The 15,622-nt window shown below is 39.5% G+C and overlaps 1 protein-coding gene across 3 annotated transcripts in view; it reads left to right on the forward strand.

Annotated features, from left to right (window-relative positions):
* Atf7ip2 (activating transcription factor 7 interacting protein 2) overlaps nucleotides 1-15,622 on the forward strand; it is a 53,429-nt gene that overhangs the window by 33,590 nt on the left and 4,217 nt on the right. The window contains exons 7-11 of one of the 3 annotated variants that reach the window (XR_007979816.1): nucleotides 153-226; nucleotides 1,749-1,810; nucleotides 2,785-2,851; nucleotides 8,331-8,416; nucleotides 9,405-14,556. Coding sequence is in view for 2 of the 3 variants with exons in the window: in XM_052195733.1 (XP_052051693.1) it covers nucleotides 153-226; nucleotides 1,749-1,810; nucleotides 2,785-2,851; nucleotides 8,331-8,416; nucleotides 9,405-9,815 (700 nt within the window). In the remaining variant the exon portion in view is untranslated. Of the gene's footprint in view, nucleotides 1-152; nucleotides 227-1,748; nucleotides 1,811-2,784; nucleotides 2,852-8,330; nucleotides 8,417-9,404; nucleotides 15,026-15,622 lie in introns of those variants that run through there. The other 2 variants (XM_052195733.1, XM_052195734.1) reach the window with 2 other exon arrangements.

Raw genomic sequence — 15,622 nt, forward strand, 5'->3', positions numbered from 1 at the left:
ATTGATTCTCACATGTTGTCCTGAACTCAAAGATAAATTAATTAATGAATTTGGTAAATAGCATTATTAAATAAGAAATTAGAGGAGTTTTGACAATTAACTGCAGATTTAAGCCTGATAATGCATGCTTTTTTTCTTTTTAACCATTTTAGTAACACTGATGATGTTATGTTGATTTCTGTGGAAAATCCTAATTTGACAACTTCAATTACGTCAGATCCAACAGGTATCTTAATATAATTAGAATGTGACCTACCAAATTAGAAAGCTTAAAAATAATGAACAATGGCTTTTTAAAGGATTTTTATTTTCATTTTATGTGTATGTGTGTTTGTCTTATGTGTGTGGATGCCCTAAGAGGCCAGAGAGAACATTGATTCCTCTGGAGCTGGAATTGTAGGCATTTACGAGCCGCCTCATGTGGTGCTAAGAACTGAACTCTGATCCTCTAGAAGAGTAGCAAGTGCCCTTAACCTCTGAGTCATCTCTCTAGACCATTATCTTTTAATAAGCTATAAAATTGTCAACTCAAAAATCTTTGTTTATATCTGTGATTACAGACTTAATACCTAATTAAAAATCAATGATTCGTGAATAAAGTTGACTTTTTTTTTTAATTCTTGTGTCTATTAGCTTAAGGCCTTTTGCTTCATTACTATGTTATCTAATGATTTACATCTTCATCGAATGATTATTCAACTTTTATGTATATCTGTTTTTGTCTTTTGTTGTTGGTAGTGGTAATTTGTGTGTCTATCATTTAACAACCTATTTTAGATTAAAAGTTTGTTCTTTAGCAACTATTTTGAATGTTTTAAATTTCTTTTGGATTTAGAGTTTGTGTCTCTTTGTTTAAACAAACTTTTTAAATGACATAGGTTACCTTTATAGAACTCTGCTTAAAATGTATCTGCATGTTGTATGTGTAAGTAACATTTTGTTCACAAGATAAACTGTGTAGGTAAGGAAGCACTGAATTTCTGATCTTTCTGCTTATATTTTTCAGGTGCTAGGGTTATAAGCATTTGCAGTTTGTAGAAAACTTTCTAGCTTTCCTAACTTTAAAATGGCCATATTGCTTGTCCATCATTTCTTACTCAGAATTCCCTATGTTCATGTTATGTTTTGTTGTGTTGGAATGTTTATATCTTTCTTTTAAAGATTTATTTATTTTATGTATGTAAGTACACTGTAGCTGTCTTCAGACACACCAGAAGAGGGCATCAGATCTTATTACAGATGGTTGTGAGCTACCATGTGGTTGCTGGGAATTGAACTCAGGACCTCTAGAAGAGTAGTCAATGTTCCTAACCACTGACCCATCTCTCCAGCCTGGAATGTTTATATCTTAATATCAGTATGCTCCCCTACCCCACATATAAAACTATTTATCTCAATAGCTTGTACATTAAAGAGCTCCAAAGAAATGGGGAAATGCACATTCTAGGAAGGTGCTCCCTCAAGCACTCTACTTAAAGATACTGTGAATAGCAAAGTGTCACAATTCCAGGTGCTAAAATAGTTTCAGCCTTTGAAAAACAAGAGCTGCTAGTATAGTTGTAAAGCTGCAAAAAGAAAATAGGTTTTAATTCCATGTCAAATTTGTAAACTAGTTTATCAGTTTTAGGGAATAAATATAGTGAATTAGTATCCCTGTCATTATTTGTGTTTTGGTATCTCGTATTGCAAAGACCACATTTAATAATAAATTTAATTGGATGTATTCTTTTTTTTTTTTATTCTTCCAGAAACTAGAAAAAATACATCAAAAAATTTCAGCAACTCACCTAATAGCATGATTAAAGTTGGGGTAAGTAATAATTGCTGTCTCTGAATATTTAATCTGAATGTCCATGCTATGGGAACTGCAGTGCTGTGCGTGTGGTATGAAATGAGTTTTGTTGTCTGCCTTTCATCTGGCTGCACTGAAAGTGTCCATTGAATTGTCCCTTCACCACTCCCCTTCAGTGACATGAACTAAGATAGGACTAGTTTGTGTATCCAGATTCTAGCCAACTTGCACACTGAAAAACAAACAGCTACATAGATCTCAGAAATAGACATATTTTCCAATTCATTGAGATTCTTAACCATATTTTCAGACACTTCAGTATTTTATCAGTGTCTCTCATGGTGGGGCCATCTTGGACCTACTAATGATATAAATAATGACACGGGGCGTTTTAATATTTTAAAGCTTAGGCCTTTTACTGGGCAGTCTCCCAACTACTCTAACCTGACTAATACTGGCACTATGTTCTACCACATGGCCAGCTTTACCTATTTGTTCTGTCAGTTCACCTCTCTGTCCTGGGAGTGTCCCTGATGAGTCTCCTGTGTTTCTTTCCTACTGTTCCTCTCTTTACCCAGAAGTCCCACCACATACTTCTTGCCCCAGCTATTGGCCTTCAGATCTTTATTAGAGCCAAACAGATAAATTTCTAGATTGGCAGGTGAGGAAGAATTAATATTTGCAAAATAAGATACTGGTGATGGGTCATAGAAATAACAATAGCACATTCTTACCAGTATTTAGTTCTCTGCTAGTACAGAAATAACAGTTGAATATACAGAGACACCATCACACAATAAACTCCAACAAGTTAGAGCACATTGAGAAGCCAGATTCTAACCCCAGGTGGAATTGGGGTTAACTCAGTAGTGACAAGCATGAATGTGAACAAGGCCAATATTCAGTTCTAGCACTGAAAAATAAAAATGTGTTTTCATATTTAAAAAAAAATTCTGATGTTAAACTTAATTCTTTTTACAAAACCTTTTCAGCCTGTAGAGAAGAAATTTGATTTTGTTATTGACTTGACAAGAGAAGGCCTGTCCAACTACAGCATAGGTAAAGGATGCTTTTACATCTTTCTAAGAAAATGTATGTGAGTTTATATGACTGTACCAGAAATTACAGAATTGTTCTGTCATTGGAAGGCTCCCTCATGCTACCTTCTTAAAGGCATACATACCATCTACCCCATTCCCTAAGCCCTGGCGAACATTGATCTGCTTTCTTTGCTATAATTCAATCATTTCAGTGTGATTATGCACTATCTATCTTGAGATTGGCTTTTTGTGGTTCTTTGTCAGGTTATTCATGTTATTCATGTTGTTCTCTATTAATAATGTATTCCTTTTTATGGTCAAGTAATACCAGGTATGGATATATCATAATCTTTTCATCTATTCACCCTTTAAAGGGCACGTAGGTTGTTGGAATACTATGAGTCTCTTCTCCCTGTGTCACACATTTTTTTTCACCATAACAACAGTGCCAGAGTGGATGTGCCCAGATACTGGAATAGAGGAATGTTATTCATATATTATATGAAAATGAAGAATTGTGACAAAAGTTTCCTGTGCCTCCCTAATTTGAACCAAAAGATACAGTTTTCTGGGACTAGAAGTCAGTCATATAGTCTTATTCTGAGTACTGAAAAGAATAATTCACACAGCCAAGAAATTCAGTCACCTTCAAGCAGAATCAGAACTGAGAATACCATATCAACATATATGCTCATTTTCTTAAAAACTAGCAAAAAAAATTACAAATGTTAGCATTGAACCAACACAAAAATGATTAGCGTGGCCTCTGTACAAGGATAGCATACAAATATATGCATGATGTTTCCATACTTATAAAACAAAAACAAACAAACAAACAAACAAAAAACCCAATGCAATCAAAGTAGAAACTAAGGCTTCACAGATTTACCAGTTAGAGCCCGGTAAGCCAAAAGAAAATTGAATGGTATCATTAAAAGGCAGGAGGAGGGGGTCACCTCCATCATGAATGAGACTATCTAGACCAGGGAGTTCATGACAACCATCTACTTCAGAGCAAACAAATGTCCTTCACTAGAGTAAGACAACAGGACTGAAAACAGAAGAGTAGCCAAAATGTACAAAGCCATACCAAATGTTATGTTTGTATTTATTTTTATTCATAACTCATTTTGGAGGCCACAAGACTATTGGCTTCAGTATGGTTTATGATTCTTTAGATTATGCAAAGAAAAACGAACCCAAATATAGATTTTTAAGACATGGCTTATATGAGGGGGGAAAAGGCCTCAGAAAAACAGTAAAAGGAGTACAAATCTGAATGAAAGGCCAACACTGGCAGAGATGTTTCAGTGATGTGATCAGTCATGGTGACACAGTGTCTCATGAGAATGTTGCCAAGTAGAAACACAAAGACCACTCAGTACAACCATCCAAATTGAGAGTCTATATTAAGCCAGCCAGGACTGCCTGGAGAGAAACTTTTCTCATGGAACAGCCAGCCTCATGTACATATTACAGGGAACTATGTTTACAAGAACATAGAACAAAGAACAACTTAGGAGGCAAAGAACATAGATAAACTACATCCTGGTTGGAAGTTGCAGGCATAAAGCAAGCAAGCAGTTTCACAGAAGCCAAAACCATGAAGTAGGAACAAAGAACAACTTTAGAGGCAAAGAACATAGATAAACTACATCCTGGTTGGAAGTTGCAGGCATCAAGCAAGCAAGCAGTTTCACAGAAGCCAAAACCATGAAGTAGGAACAAAGAACAACTTTAGAGGCAAAGAACATAGATAAACTACATCCTGGTTGGAAGTTGCAAGCATCAAGCAAGCAGTTTCACAGAAGCCAAAACCATGAAGTAGGCTGGGGCATTTCAGGCCTGAGTTTCTAGAATAGAGTTGGGCACTTTCCCACAGGACTTTGCATGGTAGATGTATAAAAAGAAGGGGGATAATTTCAGGTTAAATCAAAGATGGCTTCAACTGAAACAAAGGAGGAACCTGTGCCCTGACACAGAGATGACTGTGACCTATAGAAATTTCAAGAAAAAAGTATCAACCTCAAATTCTTTATCTAGTTAATATTTTTCAAAAATGAATCAGTAATGGTGGATACCTGTGATTCCAGCAATTGAAAGTTCGAGACAGGAGGTTTAAGAGTTAAGGCCAGTCTGGGCAATGTGAGACCCTGTCTCAAAAACAAAAATATAAGCAATATTAAGGCTTTTTCAGATAAGCAAAATTTGTTGCCAGCAGATCTTCACTGTCAGAAATAAAGGTTGGGGTGTGTGTCTGTGTGTGTACATATGCACCTGTTGATACTGTAGAGGCTAGAAGTTTATGTCAGGGAGTTTTTAGACAGTCTCACTACATCTGGAGCTCACCATTTTAGCTAGACTTGTCCAGCAAGCCCTGTGATCTACCTATCTTCACATCCCCAATTCTGGAGTTAACAGATGGTTGTGTCCAGCTTTCATGTGGTGTTAGCAGGTCCTCCTGCTTACATAGCAAACATGTTAGCCACTGAACCATCACCCTGACCCTAAAGAAAGTTCATTAAAGGAAATAAGATAACTGAAAAGTGGATTCATCTTAAAGAGTGCTAACCAGATTGTGGTACAATAAGGATGGATATGATAACACCTCAAATAGAAGAATAATAAACCTGTTATGGCAATAAAATGACGTTTTCAAGATACTCAATCCAAGATACTCCACAACAAAACAAAACTGAATTCAAAGCAGAAAGACAATTACTTCAATATAAATAAGGAAATAAGTGAGCAAACTTATTACTAAGTAGTTTTATCATTAGGGAAAGTAAAGCCATAATGCGATATAAAGCACATCCAATAGAATAGCCAAAATGAACTGAAGGTTGAATGATTAGTGAGGGCATTTGTAACTTGGAATTCTTTGTATCTAAGAATGGCTAAACAGTTTTCCAAGTGCTGGGATTATAGCTATATACAATAAAAACAAATTCTCATAACAGCTTTATTTATAATAGGTCAGAACTGCAAACAGCTCTATACTACACCAACTGATGAATATATGTGTGTGTGTTTATGTGTACACACACATATATTCATGAATGAATAGAATGAATATGTATGTATATATATGCCTTATCTATATAACTTAACAATCAAAAAATTGTTTATATATGTAGCCCATATGTTTATATATGTGCCCGCGCTGCCACAGTACCAAGTATCAGGCGTAGGCCTGGAGGATTAACAGAAAACACAGACACGGGTCATTCTGTAAGGAGAATGCCCAAGTTTTACTGAGAAATCAGCAATATATATACTAAGGCCAGGAAAGGGAACAGGACAAAACAATTATAGCCATAGGTCAGGCACCTGGGAAGTCCCTGCCACACCGGGTGGTAAGGCAGGAATCAAGCTAAGCTGAGGGATGTTTTGCTCTCAAGAAACCTGTGCAAACAGCTCAGCTGGGGGCATTGAGCCAAGCTCGCTGGTTCCTAACGCCTATGTATAATTTCACACACCATCATAATAATCCTGTATTTGAAATTCTCGAAAAGGCAAATCTTTTCTCAGTGCTAGATGTATGTATTGTAGCCTTAGCTATCCTAGAACTCACTCCATAGACCAGGCTTGCCTCAAACCCACAGGCTATTTCCCAAGTGCTAGGATTAAAGGCTTGTGATACCACTGCCCAGCTTACATATATATAACTTTTAGTGACAATAAACCACTGATTTTTGTGGGGTCAGAAGTGAGAGATATTAAAACAAATACCAAAGATAAGCTGGACATAATACTGCATGCCCATAATTCTAGTTCTTAGGAAGTAGAGCAACAGGATCAGAAGTTCAAGGCCAGCCTGAGCACTGTGAGACCTTGTCTCAAAAAGCAAGCATAGATAACAGCAAGAACTTTGACATGGTTAGATAACAGTATTCTATATCTTGTTTTGGTGATGGTTTCAGGTTTCAAAAGTATCTTCTTGGGTATAAATTGCAACTCTGAGTAGATCATTTCAAAAACACAACATTAAAAAAATTGAAACTAGAGGCCATAGTTTTCACCTGTTTAATGAGAACCTTAAAATAACATAGTTCTGGCTGCTGTTGCTTTAGGAACACAAAACAGCAATGCCACTGTTGCTGTGTGTGTGTGTGTGTGTGTGTGTGTGTGTGTGTGTGAGAGAGAGAGAGAGAGAGAGAGAGAGAGAGAGAGAGAGAATGAACTGGAAAATATTTCTTAAAACATTGTCATCACTAATGAGAGCAATACCACCAGTTGGCAGAAATCCTTTGTCTCTTACCACCACAAAGTTGAGATTTTTCTAGGCCTGTGTTGCTTTGTCCAGGGCTTATTGATTAATATTTTGAAATAAGTAGTGTTACTCCTATGAAATTTTGTTTCTTAGGATTTTTTTGTGTGTTAAACTATTAACAGTTGTTTTATAATGATTTATTTGAAGACTTCAGGCAAATCCAGGTTTGATTAATTAAAACATCATTAAAAACCTACATACACTCTCAGAATTAAGATTAAAAAAAAATCATTACGTCTTCTAAGACAGTTTCTTAATAACTGTAAAATAGTTGGCCATGGTGGGATGCATATTCAATCCCAATACTTAAGAGGTGGAGGCAGGTGGATCAGAGGCAGCCAGAGCTAGATAATGAGACTTTGTCTCAAAATACAGACAAACACATTCTCTCTCTCCCTCCCTCTCTCCCTCTCTTCCCTGCCACTGTTAAAAAAAACTGACAAATGTAAAATATTAATAATCTTTATATATGAGAAGTAAAGTACAAGCAAATCATTGTGGAATTGCGGTAGGGATAGGGGAGGTCATCAAGCTAGACAGAGCTCACATGGTGATTACTGATCTAGCCCTTGTCCTTTATAGTGTTCTCTACCCATTTTAATCCTCCCCATATGTCCTCTGCCTGGCTGTTTAACACCACCCACACACCTTGATGCGTCTTTCCCTCGGTTCCACTAAAGCTTCTCCACCCTCCCCACCTCTGTTTTTCTTCCTTTCCTGTTATATCTGTTTTTCCTTTCCTCTCCCCTTTTACACAATCAACATCTTCTAACTCTCTCCCTGTGAACACATGCCTCAGAAGAGAGTTGCCTCAGCTTTTGGGATTTTCATTTGGGAATTTTTGTTTGAATTCTTATGCTGTTACATATTTTATGTGTTTATAAGTAGCTTTGTGTTGTAGACCTTATTGATCTAACAGAACAGTCTACCTCTTTTTGTCACTTACTGTGGATCCCTTTCCTACATGTAAATACCTAGTTCCTAGTTGCATGATGAAGGATTTACTCTTAGAGGGAATCAAAAGTGTATATTCATATGAATTTTATCCTTGTAACTGTATCTACAACCCAAGGTGTACAACTGCTTAAATACTGGGGAATTTGTTCCAAGTACATTTTACTTATTTCCATTTTTCTATAGTGCTGGGGCCTCCTCACTAATGGTAGACAAGTGCTTCCTCACTGAGACACACCCCCAGCTCTAAATTATACTGTCTTGTTCACAGAAAGCCCATCATTCACCCTGAAGTCAACTTCGAAAGCTGTTTTAAGATCAAAAGAAATAATCCCAGTGGCAGAAAATGGAAATGAGGTACTAACTTGAAATGCTGGGTAACGGATGTTCACTCCAGCAGAGTGGGGTTTATCTGTCTTACTCTGGAAACATCTGAGCCACGTTTCAGCTTAGAAAACACCAAAATGGCTTTTCTTAAAGTGTTCTTGTGAATCCACTCATAAAATAAAAAAATTTCAATTACTACTTTCAGAAGCTACAGAAATGAAAACAAATACAGTTTTTCATTTATTTTAGGAATAATAACCATTGTTGATGAGGCTATTGGAGAAATTACTGCAGTATTTGGAAACAAAATGTTGAAATGAGATGGTTTGTTCTCCAGAATGCCTGAGACATCCTTCATTATGGTTTAGTAATATTCCACAGTGTAGAAATCATTCTTCTAGCAACTTGGAATGTGGCTCAGAGGTAGAACATTTACCCAGCATGTGCAAGGTACTGTGTCTAGTTCCTAGGAGCACTCAAAAACAAATCTCAACCTCAAAAGAACCTTCTGTTTTGAAAACATTTGATCTAGAGGCCAGGAGTTGGCTCAGCCATTAAGGTGCACTGCAAACAGGGAGACCTGAGTCTAATCCTATAACCCGTGCTTAAAAATGAGATAAGCCAAACTAGGTGGTACTCACCTGTAATCCTAGAGCTGGGAAGGCAGATCTCAAGTGGATCACAGGAGTTTGCTCTTGAGCCAGACTAGCTTAATGCAGTGACACCCAAGATCCAGGACCCAGTGAGAGTTCCTGTCTGAGGAAAGCAATGTGAATGGCTCCCCAGGAATATAGCATGTGAGGTTATTCTCCAACCTCCTACATGTGTAGAAACACTGATAGATGTATCAGCGGGCGCACGCAAACAAAATCATGAGTCTAGCCTCATTTTTTAAAAATAACTTTATTGCTTTATTGAAGGTCTGAAGAATTAGACGTAGATTTGTAGGCCGAGCTGAGCACTTTTGTCTCTACTCACCAAATGATCTCAATGGACTTTCTTACAAATGTGTTTGTAGGATTTGGGTTTATTTGAACACCTTCCACCTCTCCCAGAGCCACCCGCACCACTCCCTGAGATGGCAAACAAAATCCAAGACACACTTCCTCCCCAAAAGCCTGAGCTGAAAGTGAAGCGAGTGCTGAGTCCCACAAGCATTGCCCTGACATGGAACATTCCCAAGGTCAACCCCAAGTGTGCTCCCGTGGAGAGCTACCACCTCTTCCTGTGCTATGAGAACTCTGATCATTTGGCTTGGAAGAAAATTGCAGAAATTAAAGCTTTACCACTCCCGATGGCTTGCACCTTATCTCAAATTTTAGCTTCTACAAAGTATTATTTTGCTGTCCAATCAAAAGACATTTTTGGGAGATATGGACCATTTTGTAATATCAAATCTGTTCCTGGGTTTTCTGAAATCCTTTCCTAAAAGTCCTCAGTAATTTTATGTTGTATACATGTCATGTTTTCTTATTTGAATGTTTTGTTTACAGTGTTTAACTGTACATTGTAATATCCCATGTTGCAGTTTGTGAACCCTCTGTTTGGGGACAGTCTTACATGTATTGTGATCGTCTTGGAATTTTGTGTGTTTCTAATTTGCATTCAATATATACTTATCTGTGTTTTCATATGTATTCTATCATGGACCCATGTTGCCACTATATGTCCTTATGGTGGCTATAGAATTGCTACTGTGTCTGAAGCCCTCAGGTACAAGGAGACACTTTTCCCATTCTTTTTTTTTTTGTTTGTTTGTTTGTTGTTGTTGTTTTTATTTTGTTTATTTTGTTTTGTTTTTTTTTTTTTTTTTTTTTTTTTTTGGTTTTTTGAGACAGGGTTTCTCTGTTTAGCCCTGGGTGTCCTGGACCTCACTCCGTAGACCAGGTTGGCCTCGAATTCAGAAATCCACCTGCTTCTGCCTCCCAAGTGCTGGGATTAAAGGTGTGTGCCACCACTGCCTGGCCACTTTTCCCATTCTTGACAATCAGCTATAAGCAAAACCAACCATTTGCCAGAGGTAGGTCATCCTTGAATGTATCTCTGCCATATCTAGTATACAGAAATTCTTTCCTGTTGTTTTTATTCTAAAGCATGCTATTGATTTGTACCCTTTGTCTTTGTTTTTGTTTGGCTGGCAATCATTTGAGAGAAATAGCTTGGATGTTTTGCCTAAATAGCACAATTTGTTAGATCAGGCATTGTGGGACATGCCTCTAATGCCAGGACTTGGGAGGCAAAGGCAATGCCAACTTGATCTACATAGAAAGTTCCAATCCAGCCAGAGCTACATAATGACAGGCTGTTTCAAAAAAAAATGATTCTGTTAGACTCTGTGTACTATGAACATGAAAATGCACAGTGCTTCATATAAAAAAATGTCATTCAACCTGCTATTTCAGCCATAGAGTTATTCTCCCAGACTTGAGGCTTTAATTCGTTGATTCCTAATTACTCTGAATACCTCCCTTTGCCAATTTCCTGGCTTCTATCAGAACTCAGAGAACATAACACTAAAGGTTCTAATAGAAGAACCCTATGCATACCTTGCACTGAAGTGAATGTAGTACAAGCAGTTCAGGAGAGACTTGAGATGCCTTAAGTCACCACCCAAAAGAAACAGACTAGATAGCTAGTTACTGGGATGTTAAAAAGCAAAACTGAATCATGATTTTCAAGTACGGTACCCTTCTGGAATACAGTGGAAGTTCTGAGATATGATCAAGAAACCGTTTTCCTTAGTATTTGAGATGACTCCATCTTCACAAATAAAGCTGTTTCTTTATGAAACATGAGTTAATCAGGTGTGGTGGCATATAGAAATCTTAGTTCTTGGGAGGCTGATGCAGAAGGATTGTGAATTCAAGGGCAGACTGGTCTGTATAGCTTGTGAAAGAAGCAGGTTTGGGACTAGCATGGTGGTACATGCCTTTAATCCCAAAACTCAGGAGGCAGAGCCAGATAAAGGCTAGCCTGGTCTACATAGCAAGTTCCAGGGCAGCCAAGGCCACATGTCAATTACCTGTCTCAAAGAACTAAAGGGGAAAACTGTTTCCAGATGTAGTCACCTGCCTGTTTTCAGGCATTTTGTAGTGGATAGCAAGAGTTGAGGTAACTGTGTATATCAGCAGTATATCTGGAAAGCTAACAGGATCACAGGATGCCCAGAGGAAGGCTACCATCCGACCTTTTAGGGGTAAACATTGCTGGGTTTTGTCCTTTCAAGGAACATTTCTGCCACACAGCACAGAAAACTAATACCCCATAAAAGTTGCCTGTACTTGTAGATAAGACAAAAATGCTTTTTCCTTCAGACTTGCCAAAAAGCCAACATTGAGAATGTTGAGTAATGGCAGCTGGTGGCTCAGAGTCCGAGACCCAGGCCTATACAATTGCCAATAGAAGAAAATGACTTATTGCAACGTCCTATATAGCTTTAGATTTGTGAAGGCTTATAAAAATAACATTTTGACACATCTTTTTTTAGATGAGAAAATTATGCCAGAATTCATAGAAGTCATAGGCACTAACCCCATAAAAATTCAAGATTCAATGCCAAGGGCCTGGTTCCTAGGTCCATAAGGTGTATGCCATAGTGATAGGGATGGATAGATGGAACAAGATTTACACATCATCTTTTCTGCCTTAGGGTCCCATGTTAAAAGCCCAGCTACAGAAGCTGAAGTAACAATGCAAGTCTAGTATATGCTGTGTTCTATAGAACAGTAGCTCTCAACCCCTGGGTTCCTACCCCTTTGGGGGTCAAAAGAACTTTCACAGGGGTCACCAAAGACCATTGGAAGAAAAAATAAAGATGGTGGCCACCACTGGCACCTGCTGTGGAGCTCCAAGGAGTCTGAGGAACCCATGGAGGTTCTGACGGGTCACTCAGCACTGAAAATGGGTCTGCAGGCTCACAATAGCACTGGAATAACTAAGTGGGGGTGAGGCTAGTCTTCTAGGAAGATGCTTTTAAAAAGTGGTCTCATGAAATCTGAAAGAGGATGGAACAGAGCTGCACATGCCAGAGAATGACAAATGTGTACCCTTCCTAGTTTCTCAAGGCAAGGAGGTGTGTAGCAGCCAGGAGGCTCTCACTGAACCTGTCCCTGGATACCCTGCCTAACTGCAATACTACCCTGACTCTGGGCAACAGCAGGATATCAGAGAAAACTCTCAGCAGTGGATAGTATAGTAGTTATGGTGCTTCAGAGACCTTGAACCAGACCAACTCCTTGGAATAGATATTTGCGTGTAAAGCTGCAAAGAACCATACTGGGTGACACACTGTAGTTTCCAATCCCACTACTATGCAGTAGTAATGACTATGCAATAGAGAGGTGGGAGGGATTGAGGAACAGAGCAGTAAGTGTACAGTGAAGACAGGCAGAACTAGAAATGTGACAGGTGTGAAAGAAGGCTGTGAGTGGCCTTGCTGAGTCGGGCCACCAGGTTGGTGTGCAGCAGTCTGGAGCTTGTGTGGACTCAGCCCCTGAATACACTGCCCAGTCATACAACTGTTCTGGTTCTGAGCAACAACAGAGTGTCCAAGATAAAGAATGGCTCATTTTCTGGGTTGGATCTCCTAGAAAGACCTCCATGGATTGCTGCCCTAAGAGGCCGTGTTGGTATCCATAGTCCACTGCTCAGGTCATCTCAAAGCCCAAGGTTTGTGTGGATGTCTGTGGTTCTACAGTAGCTGGGGTCTGTGTTGGTTCTCTGGCCTTTGCCCACTGCCTGAAGCCATGTTTATGTCAGTGGGCCATGCTGTTACTAGGTGCTAAGTTGATGTCCTTGGTTTCAGTTGCTCCCAATAGCCATGATGGTGGTACTTTTACTGGGTACCATGTTGGTGTCCTTGGTTTGCTGCCAAGGGTGTTCATGGCCAGTGCTGCAGCAGAAAGCCATGTTGATGTCTATGTTTATAGTGACACCAGAGACCATGTGGATGTCCGTAGTCCATGCTGTCACAAAAATGATGTGTAAGTCCATGATTGATGCTCCTGCTGACTATAAAGGACATGGAAACTACTTTTGCATTGGCTTCAATGTCTGCAGACTCACAGCTGAGGAAGAGGGACATAGAAGGCTTCTGTGACAACCCCTATCCCCCTCCCTGCAAAAAATATAAAAGCCTAAACAGGAGGTTATCAAAAAGAACTCTTAAAAATTGTGATAAGAATGCTGAAGTATATTCCACACTTAATAGCGTCTGGCAGGTGTGTTGGTGGGAAAGAACTCATTTTTCTTTAAGGAGCTGCCCACCATGCTCCAGTGAATATGTGGACAACACAAAATTGGACTCCTCCTCCTCCTCCTCTGTTTTCTTGCTCAAGGGTTGAGAGGTACCTAGGAGGACTGGGAAGTGAAGGTTCATGGGGTGAAATTCCCAAATAATAAAAATATTATGTAAAGACCATCAGAAAACATTTACATTATAATTTATAACAGTAGCAAGATTACAGTTATGAAGTAGCAACAAAAATAATTTTATGGCTGAGGGACACCACATGAGGAAGGTTGAGAACCATTCTGCTCTGGAAGAACAGAACTGATTGAATGTGGGTAGCAAAAGGATTTATTAGATTGGCTTACTTGGCACAAACTAGGTAATAACAGCCATGGAGAGGCTGGTGCAGTCCCCACCAGCTCTGTACAAAGTGCCTTGTTCTAGTGGTACCTAGTGGGGTTTCCTGTAATAGTATTTGGGAGGCTGCGACAGGATGATTCTGTTCCTGTGTTACATAGGCTGAGTCCCAACCTATTTTTTAGTTCTGTAGCCTCAGTTCATCCCTGCTGCACGAGGGAATCTCACGGTGACTACTGCTGTGGGGAACTGACTGGGACAGTGGGCTGCCAGGCTACCCTTGGAAAGTATTAAATCAATTAATTAAAGCCAATGATACTTATCTCAGGCTTGAGCAACTTGATTCATCTTTCTGTTTCTCCTTTTTCTCTGTTAAACCAGCTTCTGGGTTTTGTGTTTGTTTGGTTTGGTTTGGTTGGTTGGTTGGTTGAGTTTTGGCTTGGTTTTGGGGGTTTTTTGGGGGGGGCTGTTTTTTGAGCCTAGCTTTTTCCCTTCTCTCTTGCCTTCTCCCTTTCTCTTTTCTTAAATTAACAGGTTCTACTGAATGAGACTTGAAACATTGACTGGATACACAGTTGCTGTAGTAAGTTCTAACTTAATGGTCCCAGCCTCCATTTTAGATGCGGTTTGACTTTCTCATACCAGAAGCAGACTGTAGTTATCCTTAATGAGGATGTGAATCTCCACTTACTCATAGTGCCTCAGTGTGGTCTATTTGTCTGTTCTATATAACTGCTTCCCATGACCTCTGTTTATATGAGATAACAAGGTACAACTGGATTGATGGGCCCTACATCTGTATGAACTGCGTAGATGCTCGTGGCAGTCACGGTCTCTTTATATGACCTATAGAGCTTGAAAGCCACCTGTCAGAAGCCTTTCAGGGAACCCTTTCAGGTAACATTCTGGACACCAAGTGAAGGCTTTAGTCCCTCTGAATTTACATTCCCTTGCCACCCACTGGATGAGCACCCTGCTGTCTCCTGACATCAAGTCCTGTGATTACCCCTCTTCTCTCACAGACCTATGAATAATAAAATGTTTCTGTTTTATGTGCTTTTTGATGTGCTGCCTCCTCTGGTCCACGGTTGGACCTAATTTGCCCTAATCAAAGCATGGCTCTCTTGGTAAGAAACTGGTTGTGGTACAGAGCAACAAGGGTGTCTGCCCACCTCCACAAGCTTCCTGTTAAAGGGACATCTGGATGTGGAAAGCCGTGACAGTATTCGCCATTACAAGATGGCGCTGGCTTCAGCTGTGCCAGCTCAGTGTTCTTAGTAAACAAGCTATCTGCGCATGTGCAAGAGTATTTTCGCGCCAAATCTCTGCCCATCCCGGGGCATTCTAATGAGGTGATGAGTGAACAGCCAATTAACTGTGTACACGCCACACCAAAGGGGTATATAAGCAGCGCCCATTTTGGGCTCGGGGTCTTCCTCCACGAAAAGCTTCAATAAAAGCTTGGCTGCAGAAGGATCCTAGTGTCCTGCGTGCGTTCTTGCTGGCAAAACGAAAGCGCAGGACATCTGGACACTGTTGGTCGGTCATCTTTCAGTTGCCATAATAAAATACCTCCGGTGGCCTGAAAAAAGATTGATTTGCATGTTTCAGCCTGTAGTCTGTTGTATAGCTGCTTTTGTGACCTGTAA

This window comes from Apodemus sylvaticus, chromosome 10, assembly GCF_947179515.1.
Source record: "Apodemus sylvaticus chromosome 10, mApoSyl1.1, whole genome shotgun sequence".
Classification (NCBI taxonomy): domain Eukaryota; kingdom Metazoa; phylum Chordata; class Mammalia; order Rodentia; family Muridae; genus Apodemus; species Apodemus sylvaticus.